We start from the raw sequence: 27691 nt of genomic DNA, 5'->3' as shown, positions 1-27691 counted from the left end.
CTGCCTTTGAGATCTCTCCATCGCTCATGTCTGAGCTTCTTCCCTTTGTCTTGCATACATACCCTTGAAAGCACTCTCTGTGTCTTGTCCCACCAGTTTGTTCGTTCAAAAAGCTTTATTCGATCATTAGAAAAATAATCATAAAAGTGCATATAATATTGCAAAATACAATCCATTAGAATTGAACTCTAATACAATCATTACTAAAAAATCTTAAAAACACGTTAATAAGAGTACAGATACGAGGCAAGTCCTCGGAGTAGCAGGTGCACACTATAAATCAGAAGACCATGCTTTTCCTAACAGCCATAGATTTCAGGATGTACATAGCTGTGAAAAAACAAATATCAGGCTCATTTAAAGAGAAAAGCAGCCTCATGGCCGAATTAATAGTCGTTACTGCATATTTTTTAAACAAGGGTTTAAGATATAAAAATTCTGAGGTGTAAATATAAATCACATACAAATAAAAAGTGCACAATACTTTGTTTCGTAACCCCATCACAAGGGCATGGTATAGAAGGATGTTTTTTTATGTGGGGGAACGCCACCAAGTGGTGTGCAATTCCAAGTCTTAATCTAATGAGGACAAACCGATGAGATGGCCTAGTGACTACCGTTAGATAGTTTTGAAAACCAGTGGTAACCATATTGGAGAAATAATACTGGGGGATTGTTAACAGCATGTTAGCATTTCTGCGTACTTGGATTTTCTTACTCATATAAATGCACTTAAGCTCTTTCTTAGTTATTACAGTTAGACTGTCTGGATTAACCATGATGTTCACGTTAAGTAAATCCCCAACAGTTGTTACAACGTAGTTAATCCAGGGAATCAGTCGGCTTTTATCTTGGCGAAGGCAGTCAATAATAATACTTCGAGTAAAACCAGTTTCCTCCTTCTGCCAGATTGCCCTCCATACCATCAAAGGTCTAAGGCTGATTAGGTCTGACAATTATTCCAACCCTACTTCCTGATGGATTATCTCGTTGGAGGCTGACATGGGTAAGCAAAGCAGTTTTTTAAAAAAACAGTTTTCTTCAGCTTGCAAATCCCCATAACGACAATGCCCCCATACGCCCGATCCGTAAAGTGCAATTGATGTGCATCTGTGACGATATATATGCAACATGTCGTGTATCCGACGATCCCCCAATTTATTTGCAAATTTAAAAACTCCAAAGGTACTTTTGGTCATCTTTGCTTTTACATTGGTTATCTCCTGAGACCACATACCATTACTGCTAAAAGTTATACCTAAATAATAGAATGTGTTTACGATTTGAATTTTCTGGCCCTCAATATAAAAAGCTCTCAACCTCCTCATATTTTTGCCACGTCATAATGAACGTTTTGGTGTTATTACTTTTTAATTTCCTTCCCTTGATAAAACCAGCAAACGTATCCATTAATCTCTGCAGACCACAAGGGGTTCTCGAAAGGAGCACTGAATCATCTGCATAAAGCAGGATCGGGATGGCCTGGCCATCTACTTGAGGAGCATCAGAGTTGACCTGCTTGAGCTCAGCGTCAATTGCATTAATAAAAAGGGAAAAGAGAAGGGGCGCGAGAACGCACCCATGTCTTATGCCTAATTTGACCCTGATACTATCGGTGCATTCTCCCGCTTGGCCATACCTTATACGGGCAGATAATTTGGAATATAATCTAGCCAGGTAGTGTATAATCCCGGCGGGGGCACCTACTTCTAATAGCATTGACCATAGTAGGGCATGGTCAACCAAATCGAACGCGCAGCTTAGATCTGCAAAGCAGAGAAACAACGAGCCCTTCTTGGCGCGTGTATACTTCCCTATTATGAGGTCTAAATTTATGCATTGTTCGATGGTCCCAAGGCCCTTCTGGAACCCATATTGAGAACATGCAAGGATTCCACTATCCTCTGCCACTCCTCTAACCTGGACAACAACACCCTACTCATGGTCTTAAGGGATGAATCTAAAAGGTAAATAGGTCGATAGTGCTTTGCATCGGACCTATTTCCCTTTTTAAATACGGGTATGATTATAGATTCCCCCCAACTACACAGACTACTTTCAATTACTGCCGCATTAAAAACTTTAGTCAAAACCGGGCCCCACAACACCATATTGGCTTTAAACAGGTCAATTGGAACCCCTTCTGGACCGGGGGCTTTCCCTCCCTTATTGTTCCTGATAGCATTCTCTACTTCTAATGCTGTAATATTTAAAGGTACAATTGGCCATGGATCAACATCCGTGATAGCTGAATTAACTACCCCCTCCGGGTCAAAAATACTGGTAAAGTGGGTGACCCAGCATTCCTCACTAACCTGGGCAGTTAAGATTGGCATGTCATCGTTCTTGAGAAAGGGGCTGTTAACCGTGTCCCAAAAGAGTTTACTATTTGAAAGTTCTACAGCCCTGGTCAGGTTATTCCAGGCTTCTTCCTGTAGTTCATGCTTCCTTCGCTTCAGCTGATCTCTGTATGCGACCCTGAGGTTAATAATAGCCGTCCTATCCCTAGGTCTACTAGATAGGGCCTTCTTTAACTTCTGCAATGACTCCGTACATGCGGAGCCAAACCATCCTGTCCTTGCTTTCTTATTACTATACTTTGAAGTGGTCAGGATATTATCAGTTAAGGTACAAATCTTTTTAAAACTTATTAGGATATCCACAGAATCTCTATTCCCATCCAGGCAAATAGACAGTTCGGGCAAACAAGCCGCCACAATTTTTACTAGAAATGTTTCGGAATTTACTCCTCTCCATTTTATTCTATGACCATTGGGTCTACAGGGAACGATATCGTTAACAGTGGGTTTAGCTGTCAATACCTTATTGCCCCAAATAGATAGTGTCAGCGTAATACAATTATGATCTCTGACCGCAAGATCCAGTACTACCGGGGTGTTACAGTGTAAGCTGATATCCTCTGAGATCAACAAGTGGTCGATAACAGTTGTGGCATTTCTGCCAGTAAAAGTTGGAACAGTTTTTCCATCCCTATCTTTGGCGGGTTGTAATACAACTAGATCGCATTTGGCCACAACAGAATTCAGTGATTCTCCGTAAGTACTATGGATAAAGTGGGTGTAACCCTCATCTCTTACATCATTAACCCCGCACACCTTGGTTAAAGATAAAGGGCACATCGGGATATTGAAGTCCCCCCCCCCATATAAGTGCAAAGTTAACACCAGCTTCAAGAGAAATCTTATCGAGGACCTTCTCTAGTTCATTGACTACTGCAGATGAACGGGAGGCGTCAAACATATTATTATAGTGATTAATTAGCAAAACGTTGCGGCCATTTTTATGTCGTAGCCATATCACTTGAGAGTGACAACCAGCCGTTTCATTTTTTATAACTTGCATAGGGAGATTGACAGAGAGTAGGATGAGAAGTCCTCCCTTTGCTCTACCCATAGTCGATCCCTGAGCTGGAAGATTAAAGGAGACAAAGCCCTCATAATTAATAATTTCCTCACTCCAAGTTTCTTGTAGACACAGTATATCATCGTTATTAACAAAGTCTTCCCACCCAAGAGAGTCAACCTTGCTGTTCCAGCCAGCGATGTTCCAACTGACTAAATTATACCATCTACAGCGGGTTAAAGTTCCGGGGTCAGGTGCTACATCGGCTATCCGGGGTATAACATCTGCTGACCTTATTGGCACTGCCTTGATAATTAATTTGCCATTACCAGATAGAGTAGGGCTACACTGGAGATTTTTCCCAACATAATCCTCGTTGTCTTGTGACCCCACTGCTTTGTTCTCTACAGGGCAGCAATCCTCCAGGGGAGTAGGTTGGTCTCGGATGAACAACTCTCGCGGTTCTAAAAGCACTCCTGGGCCCTACTCCTGATCCAGACAGTTTCCTAATTCCTGTATTGGATGGTACAGTCAGTCTACTGCATCTAGGCAGCTATAGCGATTATTGCTATTAAAAGTGTCTGGGAAATGCATAGGAACTGGACAACCCCAGTTCAACCTATTCCCTCCTCTCCTTTCTATTCTTGTCCATTCTTCACACCTCCCCTTAGGTTCCCCCGTGCAGTGCGGTGGATAAAAGTAGGATAACGGAAGTGACTGGATAGTGGTGTCTGGCGCTTGGCTAATCCAAGCGCATATATGAGAGACAGATCTAGGGTCTCTAAAGGTCACCACTACACAGTCACCTTTTAATGTTTTTACCGTTCTACCTAGCCATGGGGTCCTTCTTACCATAATAATCTCGCTTGAGATTTGGGGGGGTAATGGTCTATGTATGTTAAGCCAATTAACTACCTTGTTTTTTAGTGATACAAAAGGTTCCTTGGCCTGCACTTCTAAAACCGGGACACCGGCCAAGACAACCACTAAGGGATTAGCTTCGAGGGGCAGATCCGTAAAAAATGATTTTTTCTCCCTACTGCTGGCCGCATATGTCATTTGTTTAGGTGATGTATCCGGGTTAGTTGGTAAAACCTGGGCTGTTAATGCGGGGCGAACAGATATGCTGGGGTCATGCTGGGAAACAACTCCAGTAGCGGATGGAATTTTACATGAGGACTTGTTGGCGGTAATCAGTTGGACAGCCCCCGGGGTGCAACCCGCCCCTTGACTCTGTGTAGCAGTCGCTGGAGTCTTAACATTCTCCCTAGCTATAGTTAGTTTATCTAGTGTACTAGTATTAGCTACCACTAACTTTTCTAGCTGATCTAGTTTAGCATTAATCATACGTGTTCGCTCCAAAAAAGGCAACATCAAGGATTTTATTAGTGTTTCCATTTTCCCCAAAAACCCATCGTTTACATTACAGTCAGGAACTGGGATAGTTAGGGCCGAAAATCCCGGGGATACACTGAGTGGCTGGGGACTCAGCAGTTGGCGATTTGTCTTTGGTATTTTGGCTGAGCCCCCTTTCTGTGTACCTCCCCCTCTTTTCCTTTTAATATTTTTTTGTATTACAATGGGTTTATTACTTTTAGACAATCCCCGACTTGGGGGTTTTATAGGAGATCTATGTGGCAAGGGGGAATTAAGAATATCGCTAGAATCCGTGCTAATGATAGTAGAATTTTCGATTCAACCAACGTAATACATAATATAGAGCTCTGAACCACTGTGGGGGAAGCAATAGTCCCTATAGGGCCCAAGGATGAGCGTTTTCCTGTCACTAAATCTAGCGAAAAGCGTTTCTCAGTCAGGGCTATTTCTTTCTCCAGGATTGTCATGGCACGTTTGAGAAATTGATTGATAGAGCCAGTAACTACTCCACTTGTTGTCGAGAGAGTTACGTTTCTCTCTTTCCCTGAACGGAGGGACATTTTACTCAGGGTATAGATGGATTAAACTAATACATAAAAAACACAGAACATACCCAAAAGTAAAGTTAAGGAGGGAGGGCCTGGCCCGGCCTCAAACGGCCTCAGACGGCCCGCCTTTTGCCCGGGCTTAGCCTGGCTGGTCCCGCGCGTGTCCCGCATACGCGGGAATGGGCGTATCTAAATAGAGGGGTGGAGATTGCGGGAAGAGGCCTCAGCTGCGGCCGATGGTGATACGCAAGGCCCGCTGGACCTCGCAGTCCCGTTTTCTGATGAAGTTCAAAAGTGCTCTACCCCTCAATCGCCCAATATTCCTGGTCAGCCTCCGTTGGTCCATGTGGGTAATAAAGAAGCAGGAAGGATGAAACAAGCACTGTCCACGCCTGCGAGTGGCTCCCGCGAAGCGGGGGCCGCGACGCGTTAAGTACTGGAGGGGGAGGGTGCGGGAAGAGGCCCCAGCTGCGGCCGATGGTGATACGCAAGGCCCGCTGGACCTCGCAGTCCCGTTTTCTGATGAAGTTCAAAAGTGCTCTACCCCTCGATCGCCCAATATTCCTGGTCAGCCTCCGTTGGTCCGTGTGGGTAACAAAGAAGCAGGAAGGATGAAACAAACACTGTCCACGCGTGCGAGCGGCACCCCACCAGATTTTTCTCCTGCCCTATTTGGTCTAATCCCTACCACTTTGAAGACCCTTTTGTTCTTTCTTTCTCTATGCCTTTTAAGGTGTCTCTTTTCATGTCCAAACTTTGATCTCTACATTTCTCATCCCTTTACATCTTATCTTATTGTCTCTCGATCTTGCATCTCTGCTCGACCTGTATTTCATCTCTGTGCCTTCAATGTCTTTGTGTGCTCTTGAGAAATCTCCTCTGTCTTTCATCTCATCTATCTCTTTCTCTAGCCCTGATCTGTCTCATCTCTACCACTTTGAGCCTCCCCCTCTCTCTCTCAGCCTCTCTTGCTCATCTCTGTGCCTTTGTCTCTCTTACCTTTAAGCATCTGAAAGCATCTCTCTGTGCTTGTTTAAACTCTATCATTCTGCTCTCCAAGTCACTTTTGTGCTTCTCATCGGTTTACCTCTCGATCTGTATCTTGATATGTATAGCTCTTGCCCCTGTTTATTTATTTCATTTTATAAACTTCGCACATTGTTTTCATTATCTTTTATCTAGTTGTATGCCATGTTTGGCCCAATAATTTTTGTGGTTCCTAACCTGTAACCTGCACCTAATTTTCAATCACCATGTTATATTTGTCCTGTAATATGTGTCCATTTATTTATTTATTTTTATTTATTTATTTATAAAGCGCTAACAATCATCCTGGGTAGGATATCACGGCACTGAGGTTTGGTGCTGAGAGGTACGATAACCGCACTGATTACTAATTACTCTAGTTTAGGGAAGAGTAGTGTCTTTAATTGTTTCCTAAATGATAGGAGACATTTCCCGAACATCATCTATCTAATTACTTGAAGTTATAGCTCTTGCACCTGTATATCTATTTTGATTCGCATATTGCACATGTTGCTTCATTATCGTTTTATCTACTTGTATGCCATGTTTGCTTTATATTATTTTCTCATGTAAAGCGCTCTGATACCGCTGGGTCTAGCCCGCGCTGTATACAACTTCTAAAATAAATAAATAAATAAATCATGGTCTCGTATCATGTAGCTCTAATTTTCCATGTTTGACCTTCGTGCCTCTAGTCTTTTTCTCTCAGTCTGGTGATTTTATTTATTGCTCTTTCTCTTCCTCTTCCAGGTAAGAAGGTGTGGGGGAGGAAGCAGCTAAATGGAGTGTGATCACTAATATCAACCCTCCACATTCCGACCTTCAGCTCCACATTGTTCACTTTTTGCCTCAGGAGGAAACAGTCTATTGGAGAGACAACAGCAATGTTTTTCGGCGGAATTGTGATTTGTTCTAAGATATCATTTTGGGCCAGTTGGAATGTCACCACTGTGAGCTCACGATGTTGACTCTGGGTGGTGGAAAAGTTAATGATCCAAAACAATCCTCAACAGACTACATTTTCAGAGCTTGCTAAGAAAGATTCAGTAATCACCACATTTTAGTAGCATGTAGTTTAACAATATCATGCGTCCAGTTTGTGCCAGCTGTCTCATATATTAATTAGATGACTAGTAACTGGAATTTATTTCTGTATTTCTATTTATGATTTTCACATATGGCATTAACAATGCTGTACTTCCACAAGGAAACTTGCTTTGATAAAGCATTCTTGACTCAAAACGCATAGCATAATGTATCTTGCCTTAAATTTGATTTCCTGAGACATGGCAAGATCTGTTTTAGCAGAATGACTCTTTTGCACATGTTATTCTTCAACCTTCCTGCCTCCTGAATAAACAGAGTAGTTACAGCTGCTATCAGCTCAGTGGGAGGCAGGAAAAACAGAAACCTTGCTGTCACTGTCTGCTAGTGAGGCCCTCATTACAAGTGTGTTATAATGAAGATGAATCTGAGACAAGGTAAGTTCAAACGTCTTTATTCTGTCATCCACTCTCCGAACTGACAAGTTGTCCAACATTCCATGGTGCACTCTGGAGGAACATACCAAGTCAGTGGGAGAGGCGGGGGATAGTGGAAGGTACCAAAAGGGGAAAAGAGCCAGGGGAGGGAGGAGGAAGATTACAACAAAGTGTTTTAGATTTTGATAAAGAAAGAGGCTGGAAACTCTAGAATCCCACACAAAAATATCAGGCAATTATGTATATGTTCTCAAAAGGGAGAGTAACTCTTGTAATTAAATGAAGTCCAGTAGTCCAGGTGTAGTTTAGGTAAGATGATTTATTAAATTGTTATCATGAAGAGCCCCACCAGGAGCAGCCTTCCTGTGGCTCAGCCCATTCTCCACCTGACTCTCAAACCTCCACATTCCATAGCATCACCACACACCAACATTCCACACCCCAGTCACACTGGCTGAGCAGCAGGCATGACATATCTCTCATCTTTACAAACACTAGAATAACATTAGCGACTACTCCATGCATGTCTACAAAATAGCAAAACGAGAGGCAAGAAAAGTGCATGGAAGTAACAGGTGGAAAGAAGTTGCACACATGTTGCTGAACTCAGTAAGTAAACATATTGCAAATTTAAATATAGGGATGGTGCACATCACAATATCAAATGTAATAAGAACCTGCATGTAAGTTATTAATTGTAAAAGACCATTCATGCTAATCACCATAAATACAAATGAAGATATAAATGCAATTAGAATACATGCAAGTAACTTGTTGAGTGCAAGCACATTTCCATGATAAATATAGAGAGGTGGTACGTGAAAGGCAAGTAACTTGTTGAGTGGAAGCATATTGCCATTATAAATATAGGGAGGTGGTACACGTCAACATGTCACAATGCTTATACACTCATTAAATAAAACAAACACACCTCGCACATCTTCTCCCTTTCCATTAACAAAAAAACACCATACACTCTTCCACCCCACAGCTCCTCTACCAAACCCTTAAAGACTCAAACATGCCAGCTGGCGCGGTAGATATGAAAGACAATACGCAGAGAACCAACCACCGAAGGAGCAGTCGGGACCACCCCCTAGCAAAACACAAGGAGGGAAGACCTCTCAATCACAGCACACTAAAGCAGCACAATTACACTTACAAATGGGAGATTCACTTACAACTCTCCCACAGCCACACAATGGTGGCAGACCTGAGTGACTTCTTCTCACCCAGTCATCTCAAACACAACACCTACAGTGGGTGATGTTCCTGCATCATCCCACAACCACACAATAGTGGTAGACATAAGTGACTTATAAAGCCATTACAGACACAACACCACAAGAGAGCGATGTAACTCCAATCAACCCACAACCACAAAATAGTGGTAGAACTAAGTGACTTATCCTCATAAAGCCATCACAAGCGATTTAACTCCAATCAACCCACAAACACATAAATAGATGTAGAATAGAGTGACTTAATTCACGCAGTCAACTCAAAGACAACAGTCATCCTAACGGTAACCTCTACGAAAATGAGTGACATAATACACTCAAAGTCAGTCATCTTGATACAGCAACAAACACCTATGTATGTGGGTGATTAACTTATAAACATCCCAACACCACAAAATGTTGTGAAACCCCACACTCAGCAACAACCAATACATAAACTCTGGAGCCAACTATAAATAAAAAAAGTGAAACACAGAACATCTACAAAAAAATGTGCATAACAATTTCTCTTAGAACACCCTGTTGAAGTATATGGTGAGGGACCTCTCACCCTAGTGTACTGCACCATGGACGAAACTGTAAAAATAAGCTCCAAAGCAGACTGCAAGTCTATCACCACCAGAGAGGGGTCTCTCACCAGACGTCCTTCCATCCAGAGAAGTGCAGGAGACACCTCAGTTTACCAGCGTAAAGAGCACTTCTCCAATTTTGAGACTTCTCCGTCTTCCTCCAAACGCCTCACCAATCGTCCTGAAAGTAAAGAGGTTCGCAATGGGCAGACCCGCGGTACTTGCCACAAGTCTGAGCCGGCATGATTAAGTTACGGTGTGCTTATATGGATAAACGCCAATCAATACTGAAAACTCTTCTTCAAACGTCATAACCAACACAAAAGTACATGTAACTCTTCTCAACAATCAAAATGGCCACCAGGGCGTCATTTTGCGCCAGTTTCCAATGGAGATTAGACCTTCATTCTATGCTGACTTCAGTTACAGGCTGCAGGCTTTGTCTCGCGCCTAGAATGAATGCTGCAGCAAATGTGCTAAGGCTCGTGCGCATCTCGCGCTGCAGGAATGGTGCATATCCATATCCCAACCGCAGCGTCTAATGTAAATGCACAGTAACGAAATAAGGTACTCACACTTCATCTTCAAATAATAGTCCACACCCCTGCCATTTGAAGCAACCGAATCATGGGCTGGTTAATAATCCACATTTGTATAGCGCACAATCACCCGTTAGGGTCTCTAGGCGCTGGGGGCCGTCGGGAAGATTAAGCAAGCTATTGCCCAGAGTCGCATGGTGCTGGGCTAACCTGCCGCCGGAGCCGGGGATCGAACCCTGATCCCCAGATTCCAGCGTCAGTCGCCCTGGCCGCGGCGCCACAGCTCTATGACCGCAGTATGATGCCAAATTTTCAATTCCTCACAAATGCATTCATGTCTTTTCCCTGCAAGTAAGCAAGATGAAAAAACTACTGGGCACAACATTTCCTTGTAAGCACAGTGATGTCCCATAACATGTGAACAACATATAAGGTTCCAATTATATGACCGACGGTTTGAGGCAAACAGTCACACACGCTACTGATTGGCTGTCGATGGAACAGGACACTGGTGGGGCAGCAGGGCAGTTTGTAACCTTGAAATTAAAATCTTTGACCTCATTTTTTTCTGTAGTTTCTTCAGGCAATTAACCTCTCATAAGCTTGGTTTCTATAGTTTCTTATTTTTTTCAGCGTATCCATGTGGGTTCTTGTTTACGCCAAAATGTTGTAACTAAATTAAGTTCATCAGTCCAGGTGTAGATTAGGTAAGATGATGTATTAGCTGTTATTATGAAGAGCCCCACCAGGAGCATCCTTCCTGCTGCTCAGCCCATTCTCCAACTGACTCTCTTAAACCTCCAAATTCCACACCATCATCACACTCCAGTCACACTGGCTGAGTAGCAGGTATAACAGTAACCACACAGACGGAGAAATACTGAGTTCTTTTCCTGTGGTTTTCCTGGACTCAGGGCCAAATCCAATTACATTTTACAGGTTTGTAAACATCAGTAGAAGGGTGAATGGCGGACTGGGGTGGGGGCATATGGTCAGAAAGCCAGGGCAGGGTAGGATTTGGCCAGGGGAACAAGTTTATGATCCACGTTGCAGTTGCAGGTCTCAAGCAACACTGGGCTAGGGTCCTGTCCTTGAAGCGGCTTCACTGGGTGCACAACTGCACCTGGTGACAACATTCCCAGTCCGGTGTAGCCTGGTCAGTATGATGGAGTGGGGGGTGAAGTGCGTCCTTCAGATTTCCCAACAATCGCTGGCACTTAATGTTAAAATACATTATATGACAAGCCAGGAGCACGAGAGAGGCTTAAGGGGCAGCAGAAAGTGAGAGGATTGCGTATTGCTAGGGGTACTAAATGAGAGAAAGCACATAATTTGGGAAATAACCAACATGTTTTAAGTCTTTCCAAACAGGGACAGGGAGAGTGTGTTTGAGTGTGTTTTTTTCTGTGTGTGTAAAGATTCCTGGTAAAATATGACAGGCACCTCATCATACCCGACTGAAAGCACCTGCACACAACTATCTATCACAACATACATTTATTACGGGGTGTAACACCCCAAACCCCCCCCCCTGAAGCTGCGCCCTTGGACCCAGTTTCCCCAGACTTTCAAATAATGAGACCCAGAGTCATGCCTTAGGAAATGCGACCAAACAGTAACTTTCAAAATACTTCATTTGGTTAACAATGCTGATTCTTAGATGAGTCAAACTACTAAAGTCATAACACCATGTTATGTGCTTAAAAAAGGATGCTCAGCCTTTTCTTGCTTTAAAAATCCTAAAATCCACTTAAAGCAGTCATCACTTGTGTGAGTGTGGACTAATCTGCGTTAACCTCATTATATTGAATTGACGAATTGGTTTGTTTTGAAGCAAGAGGTTACTTCTGGTGGACCTGTGGGACTGACACCCAGTTGCTTGCGTGATGTCATAGCAGGATATTCTATTCATGTAAAGTCACGCTGGCAACACCACCTCCAACAACCACACACTATAGCTCTTTCAGTGTAAAGAGAATTGCCTCGTATAAATCTTGACTATTTAAGGGGAGGCTCATCCGTTCGAGCGTCGCCCCACTTAAATTACCCCCAAAGATGAAAAATAAAATGGTAATTCATTACTGTTGGAAATGGCCCTTTTTGTAGGGTTATCCCCAAAGTTTTTGCTTCTTCCTCTGTTGTTTTTCCTGACCTGTGGTTGATGGCAATAGGACTCTGGGCACTTTACCACTGCTGACCAGTGCTAAAGTGCATATGCTCTCTGTGTAAATTGTTATTGTAATTGGTTATCCATGATTGGCATATTTGTATCACCAAGAAGTCCCTAGTAAAGTGCACTGAGTGTGCCAGGGCTGGTGATACAAATGCTACTAGTGGGCCTGCAGCACTGATTGTGCCACCCACATGAGTAGCACTAAAACGGTGTCTCAGGCCTGCCACCGCAGTGCCTGTGTGCAGTCTGTGAACTGCCATGTCTTCCTGGTCAGTGTCTCCACTGACCAGGCCTGACCCTTCCTTTTCTGTGCACATTGGTCACCCCTATGGAAGGCCCAAAGCACCCCCTTGGGCAGGGTACAGTGTATGTGAAAGTAGAGCATGTACTAGTGCAGGTGACATGCTCTGGTAGTGAATGACAGCCATTTTCGTTTTTCACTATTGTAAGGCTACCTTGCCCATAGGCTATCATGGAGAATGCTGGCAACAGTGGCTTCCAGCATATCTTCCCACAGGAGCAAGGTAGGACATAAAAGTCTGGTATCCTTGAACTCAGAATTTAATAACACATATTTTAGGAAATCTGTTTTTTAAATCCTGTGTTTCAGAACAGCACTTTTAGAAAGTGGCTGTTCTCTTGTCTGACCTTTCTGTGTGCCTTGGCCTGTTTGTGAATTGACTGTCTGGTTTGTGAGTGACAGGGCTGGGGGTTTCCAGGCGACAGAATGAGTCCGCCCAGTGGTGAATAGAGAGATCTGCATCTAGATGGGAGGGAGGAGTTGCACCTGGGACCTGAATAGGACTGCGCCTGCCTCCAACAGTGCTGGCTCCACCCCCGTGGTGCGTCTGATGTCTCTGCCATACACTGTGAAAGGAGAGAAGGAATCATGTCAACAAAGTGCTCCAGGGCTGTGCTTTCCCTCCACAATGCTGGCTCCACCTCCTGCTGGGTGGCTGACGACCCTGCCCCTCTCTCTGAAACGAAAGGAGAAGCCAGGAAAACGAAGTGCTCAAGGAACACCCAGAACTGGTTCAGACCGGGCTCAGAGCCCTCCTGCACAAAGGGAACAAAGACTTTTTGAGGTATAAGTACAGGACCCCAGACTACAGAAAATTAGATCATCCTGGAATCAAGAAGGAACCTCTGCCAAGGAGAAAGCTGGAAGACTGAAGAAGGAAGACTATCCTGCTGCTGCTTCGCTGGACTGACCTACAGTTGCTTTGCTGCCAAGGAGAGGGGAAGGACTTTGCTTTGTGCTGTGTCCCCTTGCTTGAAGGAATCTCCAAGGGCCTGAAGAAGAGCTTGCTCCCTGTTAAGAAGTCCCAGGAACAAAAGAACTTTACCCCCAGCTTCCCTGAACTCTGCTGAGAGTGTTGTGTCCTTTCTAGCGTGCTTGGGCCAGTTGTGGTGCTTCTGGAAGTTGTACCTGTGTTGGGAAGCTGGAAACCAAGATCTTAAAGACTTTCTGCAAGTTTTAACGCATCGCTTGCTTGCGGAGCGCATCCCCGCCAGTGCGAGGAAATTCCCGCCGTAGCGAAGGCCGAGATCGTCGCAGCGCCTGTTGCCGCAGCCAGAATCGTTGCATCCTTCGCTTGCGGGACGCACCAGTCCAGTGCGGGAAGATTACCATCGCTGCGAGTATCGTCGCAGAGCCTGTCGTCACTGGGTGAAATCGTCGCCACCCTTGCTTGCGGACGGCATCACGTTGCTGCGAGAGTCATCGCATCGAGGGGCCGCGAGAGGAGAAGATCGATGCTGAGCCGCGCATCGTCGCCGCACCTGAGATCGTCGCCACCCCGGAGATCGTCGCATCGCACCTTTTGCGAGCCTTTTAACGCAACCTTAAGAACTCATTTGAAAACTGTATTCTTAAACTGTGTAGGTTGGATTTTTGTCGTTTTGGTCTTGTGTAGTTTAGATTAAAATACCTTTATTTTTCTAAACTGTTGAGAAGTCATTTTGTGGTGTTTTCACTGTGTTACTGTGAGTGTTGGTACAAATACTTAGCACATTACCTTCGATAAGCTTGACTGCTCGTGCCAAGATACCAAGGGGGTGAGCAGGGGTTATCTGAAGAATGTATCCGACTTACCCGGACTAGAAGCAAGGGTCCCTATTTGGACAGTGGTACCTACCTCTGCCAACGAGAGATTCCCAGTTCTAACAATTACTATTTTATTTTTCATCTACCTGTCCTGAACTGAGCATTAAGGCAGGGCCTAAAGTATGAAACTCATTGAGTTTCATTTTGGGATTCCTTGTGGGCCGTAAATCGATCTAGCTCATGAATATATTAATCAGGTAGGTTGCAGTTTGCAACACATTAGGAATCACAGTCATCACAGGGATGGTCGCCTGCTGAGGTCATGTGATTGCTTTAAGGAAAACGGGATCCATTTAAAAAGAAAAAAAGAAAACCTTGAAGTTTCATTCATTTCTGTGGGACCACTGCCTGCTCTTAAAATATTATTTACATTCTCGAATGAAAAGGGGTCCATTGGGAACTCCTTACCCATTTCAAATGGGTTACCATCAGTTTTATACTGGTGGTAAAGTATTACTGCTTTATGACCGAAATGTCGTCACATAAGAGTAATACATACCATACTGATTCTGTATTTGGAAGGTATGCCCTAAACATGCCCCTTCCAAATAATGAATCGCAAATGCAAAATGCGATTCGGTATGCATTTTGGGCCAAAATGTACGACTATTCCATTTGGCGACTCGCTAATTGCGATGTTTTACAAAATGGAATGCACAACAGTGTATGAGACACTGTTTGCGATAACTAAATGGGTCGTAAATGACCTTTCTCATTATGTTCATGATGCAGGTCGCAGTTTGCGACCCATTGGGAATGGCTTGCACTCACAGGGATGGTGGCCTGCTGGGGTCAGTAGACCACCATGTCTGTGACTGCTTTTTCAATAAGGCTCTTTTTTATTTTTATTCTAGGGCAGCCCATTTTCTTTACAGCAAAATGGGATGCATTTAAAAATGCAAAATGAAATGTTTCTGTTTAATTTTTAAGAGTAGAAAGTGGTCCATGGTTCCCTAGGGGACCCCTTCCCGTTTGTGAGGTACTAACCACCTACTTGAAGTAGGTGGTAAACTGCGAGTGTTTGGTGACCACATTTGTGGTCGCAAAACAATTGTACATACTAGTGTGACTCGCTATTAGGAAGGGATGCCCTTTTCTAATAGAGACTCACAAAGCCTATTTTGTGAGTCGGTAGTAGGTTACGGAGTCGCAAAATAGGGTTTGTACATACCACACACCTTTTTAGTGGTCCCAAACGGGCCTATTTCCATATGCAACCGCTAAAAAGGGTTGTACATCTGACCCTCAATCCTGTGCTTTAAAGATCAAACACAATTGTAACACATTGTTAAATACAGAGTAATAAACACACAAAATAAAGGCCCATTCAAAAAATACAAAATATGGCCATGCTGTCCATTTACAATCCCAATAAACGTGCTTGTTTACTCACTAGTGTTCCAGCTAAAACAAGGGCCTCTTGAAACTGCTGTGCACTGCTTCTAATATTGACCTACTACCCATTAAGCAATCTTACTAAATGTGCATAAAGGTCTTCCCAAAGTGAGAGGAGAATCCCACTGGAAATGTTGTTCACACATGGTGATGCAATTACGCATCATGCTTCCTGTGCACACATGTTCTCAACTGGCAATGCATTCTGCTATCTAGCTGTCTTGAACAAAGAAAACATAAGTAAAGCGAAATAATCAAGACGCACAGATAGCCGTAGGAGGTAGGGAATGTTGAGATTAAAATCACAGGAATCTGACGCAATGAAAACGCAGTCATGGAAGGGCTTTCTGGGCTGGAGCAAGAACAACTGGCTTGTCGAAACAGTATGGTTTTAGCACCTTGCAGAAATTAAGCCAGGCTCGATGGTATTATAAAAAAATTGTTAAGTCCTCCCAAAGGCTGACAATAGGATACCTGAGGCCATGAGGCCCAAGGACAAATATGGAAGATGAGCAAAAAAAGCCACAAAATCTGAAATCGTACTTGTAGGGCTACTGATATCTGGCAGACCTTCTTTGCCATCCACTCACTTTAACACCGGCCAGTCCGATTTCAGATTTTTTGGCATTTTTTGCTCATCTTCTTCCATATTTGACCATGGGATGCTCGAGTTTTGGGGGAAGGTTCCTTGGTAACCTCACATTAAACTAAATAATGTTGGGAAACTTGTAGCACGATGACTCACGCTACCTAAGACATTTAGGTATAGATGTACAAACAAGAGTAACACTGAATAGCGTTTTTTTGCGAATCACTCTTTGGTAATCACTATTACTAATGAAAAAAGGAGCTATTTAACCCCTATCCCTTAAAGAGTTATTCGTAGTGGGTCGCAAATAGACCTACCTCATGAATATTAATGCAGTATGCCCAATTTGTGACCCACTTAGGATTCGCTGCCATCAGCAGTCGTTGTGGTCTGCTGGGGTCAGCAAACCACCATTTCTGTGATTGCATTCAAATAAAGCAACCTTTAAAAAAAAAATGCAGCCAGTTTTCCTTAAAGGAAAACGGGATGTGCTTAAAAAGAAATGAATGAAACGTTTAAGTTTCATGTTTTTAAGGTAGGCAGTGGATAACTGCCTGCTCGTAAAAAGTATTTTTATAACCATTCTCAAAGAGGAAAGGGTCCCTTGATTACCCCTTCCCATTTGAGGATGGGTCACTACCAACTTCGAGTTGGCAGTAAAGTGCGAATGTTGTGCGACTACATTTGTACATACCAATGTGAATCGGTATTTGGAAGGGATGCCCTAAACATGCCCCTTGCATACACCGATTCGCAAACCCAAATTGTGATTCAGTAACAGGTTTCTGAATCGCAATTTGGACTTTGTACATTTGGAAATGCCTTTCTGCATTCGCAAATGGCCCAATTCTGCAAATCGGGCAGCTTGCGACCGGAAAAAGGTGTTGTACATCTGTCCCACTGTCATTTAAAAGATAGGAAAGAACCTAGTACAATGTGTTAAAGAGAAGCCCAGAAGATCCGTCTTTGAAAGTTAGTCTTGCATCTTCAGTAGTTTTGAATGGTCTGTAGAAATAACACACGCAAAGGCAATGTAACATCTTTGAGGATCATGCAATCCAACTAGGAGGTTGGGTTATTGGTTATACTATGATTTCTACATTAAGAGAGAAACATACAAATATATGATATATATGAATAGATTTGATTTCGTTTAGGTTCACTAGCTATAATTAGATTTTGTTATTTTGGAGAAAGAAATATAAATCTCATTAAAAAATCGACGAAGATACTGTAAGCTCAATGTAGACGATGTTCACGTAGCAGGGGTAAAGCCACAGTTATTACGTTGGGGGTTGACAGGATAGAAGAGTTTCGTTATTGTGAACTGAAGGTGAACAGTGAGGTGGAGTAAGAAATACAGTTTGAGGCCATGTAAGAAGAATCAGCTATTTCTACTATTGTTTGGGATTTAGGATTAAAATGCATTTTAAGAAACGAGTTTAATCGGGTTGGTTTTACAGGGATTGTTTCCTTTTTATGATGAGACCACAAGTAATGAGTAATAAAATTCGTTTTTTGTATTTTTGGCTGACTTTATCTCACATTTTAAGATGGTTACACTTTATAACTTTATTGGATTTGTGTTATGATGATTTTTGCTACGCAATCAATAAACAGATATGAATATGTTTAATAATAACAGTCAGAACACCCTGTAGAAAGCTGTTTCAGTCCGACCATGCCACTTATCAGTAAGATAAAGTCGTACACTTACAGGTCAGCAGAATCGGTGAGCTTTACTCCGACCACCCAGCGGTCATCCACGACACGTTGCCACACTCTCTCGACAAGGTGTCCGGGGTCAGGTTGGGGCATCTCTTTGACTCCATCTGAAGGGGTGCAAGGTGGCTCCAGATCATCCCAGAGAGACACAAGGCCTTCCTTTAAAAAGCAAACATGTTTACGTCAGTTGTGTAACAGACCTGCTGGACACACTATTATAATACGAAAAGCCAGGATTACACTCGCATTACTAAACAGTTACATCTACACTCAGAGTGTAGCGAAAGATAACTATTCCTTGCGCAATGGATATTTGTGGGGCATATCTGTGGAAAACTCACTGCATGAGACCCACACATGCCTGGCTACAGTGGGATGCTAAACAAAAATACATCTCTTTCAAAATAAAATACACACATCTCTCAACCAGCAAAGAGTTCCTCAACATTATCAACCTGAAGGGAACTCTACATGGACAGACAACGAGTTCACATGCATAAGGAAGACGACCAAAAAAGCTGCAGGATTGTGGAACTCCAGCTTGTTCTGGTTTCAGCATGTGTGTCTTGACTTGCCCTCATTTCCACCCCAGTACCGTACATTCGCGGTGTGCTTTGATCTCACTTCTCACTCTACCTCTGGGTGCCTTAACAACCTAGCTCTGACAATGGAGGCAGTTTGGGTTTTTTAAAACTGTGGATCCAGAAATGTACTGGGGAGGAACGGATGATGTTACTGGTAGTGTAAAGGAGACTAAGGGATTGTAGTACTGGTAGTACTATCCGGGAATTCTCAACTACGACTCTTGGAAGCAGGTTTCCAAGCAGAAGAATTGGGAGGTTGAGACAGTCAAAAAATGCTGATCTCCAAGTGAGCGATTTGTGCCACTGACATCATAAGGCTCTAGTTTTAGCCCATAAACATCCAGAAATACACGAGTGCTCCAGGCAACATTATCCTGATCACTGCCTCCTACCCTTCTCAGTACAGCTGCTTCTTTGACTCACTTGGAATGAACGCCGATCTATCAATGCAAAGGAGGCTTTGAATGTTGTAGTTACGAGAGACGAACAACCCGAGCCCCATGACGCGGTAATTAAAGAAAATTACGACTTCACGGAAAAAAACACAGCGTGGAATAAAGGCAGAACGTACATGTAATGTCTGTGAAGAAGATTACAATGGTTCCCTTATTCAGTTTCCTCAGAAGAACTAAAGTCCTGTCTACAAAAACACTTGGAGAAGTTTAAGTGGCCTTTATGGTGACTCCATTAGTCTTACCCCATAGGCTGTTTGTCATTACCAGCTGAATAGAAAAAGAGGAAACCCTGCCAGGGTTGATTTCAAGGTCCCACAGGGGGATCCTTACACTCAAACAATAGGTGACAAGAGGTTACATATCAGAGCTGACACTTCATCACATAGAGTCCATACACCTTTTTTATGGAAAAATATATATTTTATTTGTCATTGGTTAGGCTTGTTTTACCATCTTGTTCACATTGCATTGCCTCCATGTTACAACTTTAGCTCTAGCGGCTATTAGATATTTTTCCTGCAGGCTGCCATGTACCTTTATAACTGTCTATGTATGAGTGTATAAACATTGTATCGATTGAGGTTGTGAGTGAGAGTATTTTTAGTGGATGACTGTGGGAGTGTGTGGGACTTGAATAAATGTATGTTATCTAAAGCCTCTTATGGCACACTGTATATTCTCAAAATCATTTGGCGTTTTATATGTTTTTCTAAGCACCTATGTGGAACTCTCTATATAAACTTTAGCCTAACCAATGACAAATAAAATATATATTTTTCCATAAAAAAGGTGTATGGACTCTATGTGATGAAGTGTCAGCTCTGATATGTAACCTCTTGTCACCTATTGTTTGAGTGTAAGGATCCCCCTGTGGGACCTTGAAATCAACCCTGGCAGGGTTTCCTCTTTTTCTATTCAGCTGTTATTTCCCTATTTCCTGCCAGTATCCTAAAGCCCCATTGGGGAACCCCCTTCTATTTCATAATGTTTGTCATTACCAATCTGTGGGTACCCTTGCCACCGAGTGGTTGGACCAGAACGCGTTTCTATAGGAGCTTTAATACAGAGATGTGGGCACCAATACCGAGCAATGGCATTCCCCCATTCCAGCATGTATGTGGGATCTTGCCAGATCCCCTTAATTTAAAAAAAAGGCAAGGTAATCAGTGTGTGTTTTCTGTCTAGTGGCAGAAGAGCCAATAAGTGGCAATAATAATGACAAAACCCTACATGTTAAGAGTAACAAAGCTACTTTAAAGGTAATTTTCCCACTCTTATGTCCAAACTCTTTCTCATTCTCAGCTTGCGAGTAGATTTCACTGCAATAAAGAAACAAACCTGAGAAAAGCAGCTTTTATTTAAGCAAACAGGTTCCCGAAGCCCTCCTTCCAAACTTAATCCCGCTCAGGGAAAAAGCCTCCAGAGCGTAATCTCAGCAGAATATATGGAGTGACCAAGGTGACCACATGGCATGTATCTCTGTAGGAAAATGCCTGGAGAATTACACCAGCAAGGGCTCAGCCATTGTGGAGTGTGCCTCGAACCCCATTCTAGAGGTCAGACCTGCTTGACTGCAGATAAATGGAGGAGTTTCTCTGGCTCCAGTAGAAAAACTTGGGATTACCACTGGGACAAATGTGACCCGGATGGCAGAGACAGCTGCTGAGCAGAGATACATTTTCACATCTGAGAGACCCGTGGGTATCTAGGAGCGAAACTTGATGGCAGAAATTGGAGCTCCTTAGATAGTGTTGAGAATGGAAGTTGGTTTACGAAGATTCACTGGGATTTCTTGGCCTCAACTGAGACTGAAGGGGTAGACCTGGTCTTCAACTTGAAGTATTTCATCTTCGCTGCCCTGGATGGTGTGAATAGGAAGCACCAATATGTGTCAAAGGAAAACATACTTTTACAAGACAGGAAGGTCTTTAACAGCTGGGAAACAGGAGGTCTGGACACTGCCAATTTGTCGGTACTCAGTGTTTTTGACATGGCTGTGTCCGTTGCTAGAGGAATTTATCCACCCTCGGACTGAACATCTTTTTCCCCCAACAAAAAAGGAGATTGATGACTTTTTCCTGCATCTCCGCTTCAGGTCCAGGGAACTGAATGATGTCTGCTGCTGCATGACCAGGCCAGAGTTGATGGTCATGAAGGCAGTGTCAATGAGTTCCCTGGAAATCAAGAGTTTCTGCTCTGCAGCTTCCTTGCTAAGAATATGCACACATCCCTACTCTTCCTGTCTTCCTTAGCAGAGTTTGGGCGCAAGGAGACCTGAAAGTTCAGCTTCTACAAAAGGCAGTGTCCTTAACCTGACATAATGGAGTTGAAACTGACGTGAACATGGATGGACCACTGTAGACAACCTGCCTCCTTGTCCATGGGGAAAAGAGTCACCTTACCCTCCAGGGAAACTACAAACAGTACCACAGACTGAGCGGGAGAATTCCTGGGCAAAAACTGGGTACAACTTGGAAGAACAGACCTTGAGATTGCAGGATGAGAGAAAACCGCTTGAAATCTCTAGAACCTGCTTGAGAACCTGGGATCCTATGGCAATGGCTGCCCTTCTCTCTGAGCAATTTCAGCCATAAAGGCACACATCACAAATGTATCAGTCCTTTACTGGCAGGAAGGGTACTTGGTAAGGCACCAGGTAGCAGAGACTCCAGACTTACCTCATATTTTTTTTCTTGTGGAGAATAAGATGTCACATCAGAGATCAGTGACCTTTACTCTGCATGCAAGCCGGTCAGTTCCATATGCTGCATTATGACGCACACAGGGGTAAACTCTGACAGTAAGTAAAAGCTTGTTTTAATACAGCTTTAGAAGTATTATGATCTTCCTACAAGTTGTCAGGGATACCCATAAACTCAAAATGTGACAAATCTAGAGTACAAGAGAATGCAAGAGTACCTGAGACGCCATGTAGATACAAGGTTCACTATTTATGAACACCCCTTTTTCCTTTGTAAAACATATGCATGCCTATGAACAAGAAATAGTCTAGTGTTCCTTTGGCATTACATGTTGCAACCAATGGTAAAATGGGCACTCTGGGATGGCAAAGTGGTGACCTTTATACTTTATAAGGGTGTAGGAGTTAACATTGCATGTTAGCCCCCTTACCATACAAAGTCTACAGATTTTCAATATTACAATTTACTTTGTTCGACCTGTCAGCCTTAAAGCGATGTTCCCCCAAACTTTTTGCCTTCTCCCCCTCTTATTTTTCTGAAAATTGTTTTTTTTGGTCTTAGGGCTCTATACACTTCCCCACTTCTATCAAGTACTAAAGTGCTTGTGCTCAATCCCCTAAAACATGGTAAAATCGGCCTACAACTGATTGGCGTATTTAATGTATTTATAGGTGCCCAGTAAAGTAATATACTATATACCCAGGGCTGGTAAATTAAATGCTACTCGGGGGCCTGCAGCACCTATTGTGCCACCCACCTAAATAACCCCCATGCCTAGCCTAAAACTCAATTTTAATACGTATAATTCACCCTTAAGATAGACCCTAGACACCCCAAATGGAAGGGTGCATTTTGATGAAAGTGTTGGACATGCAGTTTTACATTTTATATGTCCTGGTATAAAAACATTCACAAGTTTGTTTTTTACTACTGTGAGACCTACTCCACCCATTGGATATTATTTGGTTAGCTCATTACATTTAATAAAAGTTAACTCTTGATTGGGAACAGGTGGGAAAGTCATGTTTGGTGTCTGATGAATTCTAATTTAACACCCTATTTAATGGTGAATTTGGATTTTGAGTTGCAATTCTGAAAATGCCACTTTTAGAAAGATTAAGCTAAACAGAAAATCTAGCTGCCTAATTGTTGTACTGACTCAACAAGAGGACCAATAACTTTATTTTTATTAGCGCTTGAGAGTTATTCACATATTCTTCGTGATTTACTTCAGTTATTTATAATACTTTTTTTTAAAACATGACATCGGAGGGCCAAACTTATTTAGAATTTTTAACTTAAACACAAATACATTTCATAGACAGAAAAACCAAAATCATATTATAACATAACAATAACTTTGTTTATACAAACTTAATCAGTACATAAAAAGAATGGAATAGACCATTCTTTGACCAGGCCTTCGTTTCAAAATAGCACTACACAGTGGAAGTAACAATTAACACATAGAAACAATGAACCTCTGCCGGTATATACTAATGGGGGCCACTACTTGTGAATGTGTTAACTAGAGGAATAGGCACTCTGACAGTATTTCCACTATCATGTTGATTTCTTGCAGATATTCTTCCCTCAGAGGCTAGGCCAACGTGTTTTGTACCCCCTTGGCAATAATGGGGTTCTCCTAAGGACCAAGACTGAGTCGATTTTGTGAATGGTAATATATAATAATGTACTAATCACTTTAAACTAACATAAACCTTCCTCTTCTTTCCAATTTTGAATAAGAACATTATAAAGTACCTCAACTTTTCAGGTCGCTTATTATATCACAAGTGCTACTTCTGAACGATTTCCTTGAAAGCCAACTGTCGGTTTTCAATTGTGCATGCCTGGTAAATGATTGGTAAACTCAGGTTACCATCCTGTGTAACATAGTTGTTGAATCAAATAGTGCATATATTCCTGTCACATTTAACTGTTGTTGGTGTCATGACCTTGCCCAAGAGCTAATTGTATTTCTTATTTGCTGTCATTATGGTTTTCAAACAAACGATTTGTTATTAATATTTTTATGGAAACTGCTCGGATGTTGACTTGAACGTTTTTGATCCCTTCCGTCTGAGATTTTAAGTAACAGTCCTGGTGTGTTTTGACCACGTAACTCCATTAGGCAAAACAACTGTTTACCAAATTGATTACTTGCCTCTGATTCCGAAATTATTTTAGTTAATTTTTCCTTTGACTGCGGTCAACTCCGGTCACTGGATAAGTCGGTGTGAAGTGTGATCTCGGCGGTTAACAGTCAAGGCTAAATCAATCAAGCACTATATCGACATTCATTGCCTGTCGGTCTCTGTGGTTCATTATAACTTACTGGGAAGCTGTTATTGCATGCTGGTAATTGTACAAAAGGAAAAATGAACTAAAATCACTTGGGAATCAGAAGGCAAGTAAGGAATGAGGTACTTTATACTGTTGTTATTCAAAAGTGGATAGAAGAGGAAAGTTTATCTTAGTTTAAAGTGATTAATACCATTCACGCGTTTTCCTAGCTTCTGGGGGATGAATAGCCGCAAGAAATCAACTTGATAGTGGAAATACTGGCAGAACGCCTATTCCTCTATAGGCATATACCTATATACCGGCAGAGTTTCAATGTGTTAATTGTTATTTCCGCTGTGTATTGCTATTTTGAAATGAAGGACTGGTCAAAGAATAGTCTATTCCATCTTTTTTATGTGCTGATTACGTTTGTGGAAACTAAGTTATTGTTGTGTTATAATATGATTTTGTTTTTTTGGTCTATGAAATTTGTTTTACAAAATTTGTAAGTTAAAAATTCAAAAAAAGTATGGCCCTCCAATGACACGTTTTAAAAGAAAAAGTATTATAAATAACTGAAGTAAATCATCACGAATATGTGACTAAATCACAAGGGCTAATAAAAATCAAGTTATTGGTCCCAACCCCTTCTTTTCAAAAAAACATTTAGAAAGTTGACATTATCTTGTCCTAACCATTTGGTGCCTACCGCCTGTTCCTGGGTCACATGGCTCGGTATAGTTGTCTGTTGGCCTATGAGTATTTCTCCCTGTCAGTCACACAATAGAGGGACTAGGTGTTGCCTGGATGGCCCATCTCAGGCAGAACATGGGTGGGGGAGGCTAAACACATCCCTACCTGCGCTTCAAAAGTGTGCGCCTCAGCTCTCACACAAAGAACTTCAAACTAGTCCATTGTGCCTGCAGACACACAGGGACGGTGGCAGAGTAGAGGACTGCCCTGCTATTTGAGTTCTGCTTTCCTGCTTGAACCCAAGATATCTTAGAGTGACTCCAAGGGCTAGTTGGCTGGCCTCCTGATCGGAGCCTGAGGGACAGAAAAGGCTCCAACAATCCTGATCCTGCACCTGGACCCAGCCTGAGTCCTGATCCTCCAAGTGGTGCCCCTCTCGTCCAGGAACCAACTTGTGCTAAAGGTGCCCATATAGTTCGAATCCAAAAGTGGGACTTAAAGAAAATTCTGCCAAAAAATGCTCTGAGAACCGAGAGCAGTTCGGGACCTACATGCTCGCTGATCCGCCAAAGGTGCATCGTCGGTCGGCCTGGCTTTGTGGCAGCTCCGGCTTCATTCTTCTCTACAGCAGCAAGTTCTGTTCAGTACTCCTTGCAGAAGGGGTATCTGGCCTCATGGAGCCCTCATCGGCTACAGCTTGCAGCTTTGTCCAGCTAGAAATGTTAGACTTCCATAACAGAGTAAAAATACTCACTGTGACATTTTCCAGCAACTTCGGTAAAACAATGCCTCCTCCTCAGACTCCGCCGGCTGCCTTGCCCTGCTGAACTTTACCTTCTCATATGATTTCTTTAAAATGTCTTCCAAGTCTGAGGTAAATGGAGACCAGGCCCAATCCACTTTGTGTATCCAAACCACCCTCCATCGAGGTCAGCCCTAACTTCCGATTTTGCCCCCATCTCATGCGACTAGAATTCTGTGGTTGGAGCTTTGATCTTTTAGGTGATATTTTTCACTTTAAAAATTCATTATTGCGGTCCTAATGGTTAGGTTTTTGTTGTTGTGGTATTAAATATTTTATTAAACTTTACTCTATTTTTCTAAATTAGTGTGGGATTTTTCTTGTGTTGTGTTTTCCTTCTATTACTGTTTAAGTGCTGCATAAATACTTTACACATTGCCTCTAAGTAAAGTCTGGCTGCTATTCTGCCATGCTACCAGAAGCTTAAGCACACGTTGATTTAGTGACTTGTGTGGTTCACCCTAACAAGGATTGTGGCTGATGCTTGCGAAGAGCTCACACCTCCTCAATCAACAACCCAATTGCATGTTTGCAATAATTCTTTATTTAAGTCATACAACATATCGCACCCAAGAGCTACAAGGCACCAAATACGGAAAACTTTAAACAATCCAATTTCTCACACACTCCCAATGAAGTGCCAAATCCAGGAAGAGGTGAAACCATTTTGCACTAGTAGATTATTACATACCCCCATATATAGGCCTTTCCAATCTTAGGCATATAATTAGGGAAGAAAGTAGCAGAGAGATAAGTGTCTAAAACTGTAAAGTGGACTAAATCCCATGGCCATGTTCAAAGGAGAACACAATGTAGTAGATAATCCACTTAGAGATAAGTAAAACCTCACATGTAAGTAAATTGCTTCACAAAAGCACAAAGTTTGTTTTGATGTCCAGTACAGAAGTGACAAGAATTTAATTAACAGGCATAGGGAAAAACGGTGAAGTGGTAATCTGAAAGCATTTGGAGGAAATATATAGAGTTCATCATATAGACCACACTTCTGTGACAGAGTGAGCACACTAATTGGGTCCTCATACTTTCCTGACTTGAGTGTTAGCCGCTAGAAAGGAATACCTGAAAGACAGTAACAATAAGGGCTGCTAGACTGAGGGCAAAAAGGAGACCACATGAAAAGTTCTTAACATCAGATAATAGAGTTAAGAGGACCTCACTATATAGAGTTGCATTCTGCAGTCCTGACAAAGTCATTGAACAGCATTATTTTACCTAAAAATGAGCTTAAATGTATTTGCCTGATAGGATCCAAAAATGTTTTTGAAAATCTATCCTATTTTATTTTGTGTATATTTTTCTGACAATTGAGCTCTCTGTTCCACTAGTAAGGCAGGAGATCCAGGTAAACTGAAATATTCTTCACTGACCAAGAGAGTATACATCTAATGAAGCTTTGAGAGACATTACACCCAAGCAAAGGCAATCAGAATGATAAGACATTTGCTCTCAATGAAAATGTGAACAATGCAATAGGTGTGCAGTGGCAGCCGCTGCCAATCTGAAGTGGAGGGGCGCGGGAAGGGAGGGATTTGTGGAATAATAATAAATAAAAAAAATAAAAGACTTAACTGCTGCTGACGCTGCCGGCCACCTTGGTACTCCTCTGCAGCTCTCCTCCCAGCAGTCCATGGGCCAAAGCAAAGGCTCCCCGCTCAATCCAGACAATGCTCTCATGCTACACCTAGTATGAGAGAAGAGCCTTTATTGGCCTGAGGAGACTGGTCTGACCCTCGCTCAGGCACAGGGAGCCTGTGGCTTTTCTCCATCCCGGCTGTGCAACTCAGCTGGGCTGGAGAAATATAATTGCCCATGTCTGTTTGGCCAGCCTAAGAAAGCCGGTCAAACTGACATGCACACTTAAAAGTGCCCACCATTCTTTCCCCCTGCCATGGCCCAGCCCTGCCCAAGACTTCACATCTCAGTCAGGTGGCTAAGGCAGTGATAAATAAAATGATAATAAAATAGTTTTATTATCATTTTATTTTTCAACTGCTGGCAGTGGGGTGACCCTCCTC

General features: G+C 42.6%; 1 protein-coding gene across 3 annotated transcripts in view; it reads right to left on the bottom strand.

Annotated features, from left to right (window-relative positions):
- Window positions 1–27691, bottom strand: part of FANCB (FA complementation group B) — a 466340-nt gene that overhangs the window by 99015 nt on the left and 339634 nt on the right. For all 3 annotated transcript variants that reach the window (XM_078657640.1, XM_078657638.1, XM_078657639.1), the window contains exon 6: window positions 18126–18292. In XM_078657640.1, coding sequence (XP_078513766.1) covers window positions 18126–18292 — 167 coding nt within the window. The remainder of the gene's footprint in view (window positions 1–18125; window positions 18293–27691) is intronic.

The sequence above is a fragment of the Lissotriton helveticus genome, chromosome 8 (assembly GCF_964261635.1).
Source record: "Lissotriton helveticus chromosome 8, aLisHel1.1, whole genome shotgun sequence".
Lineage (NCBI taxonomy): Eukaryota > Metazoa > Chordata > Amphibia > Caudata > Salamandridae > Lissotriton > Lissotriton helveticus.
The sequence above is the reverse complement of the archived record's forward strand: the minus strand, read 5'-3'. Positions and strand labels throughout refer to the sequence as shown.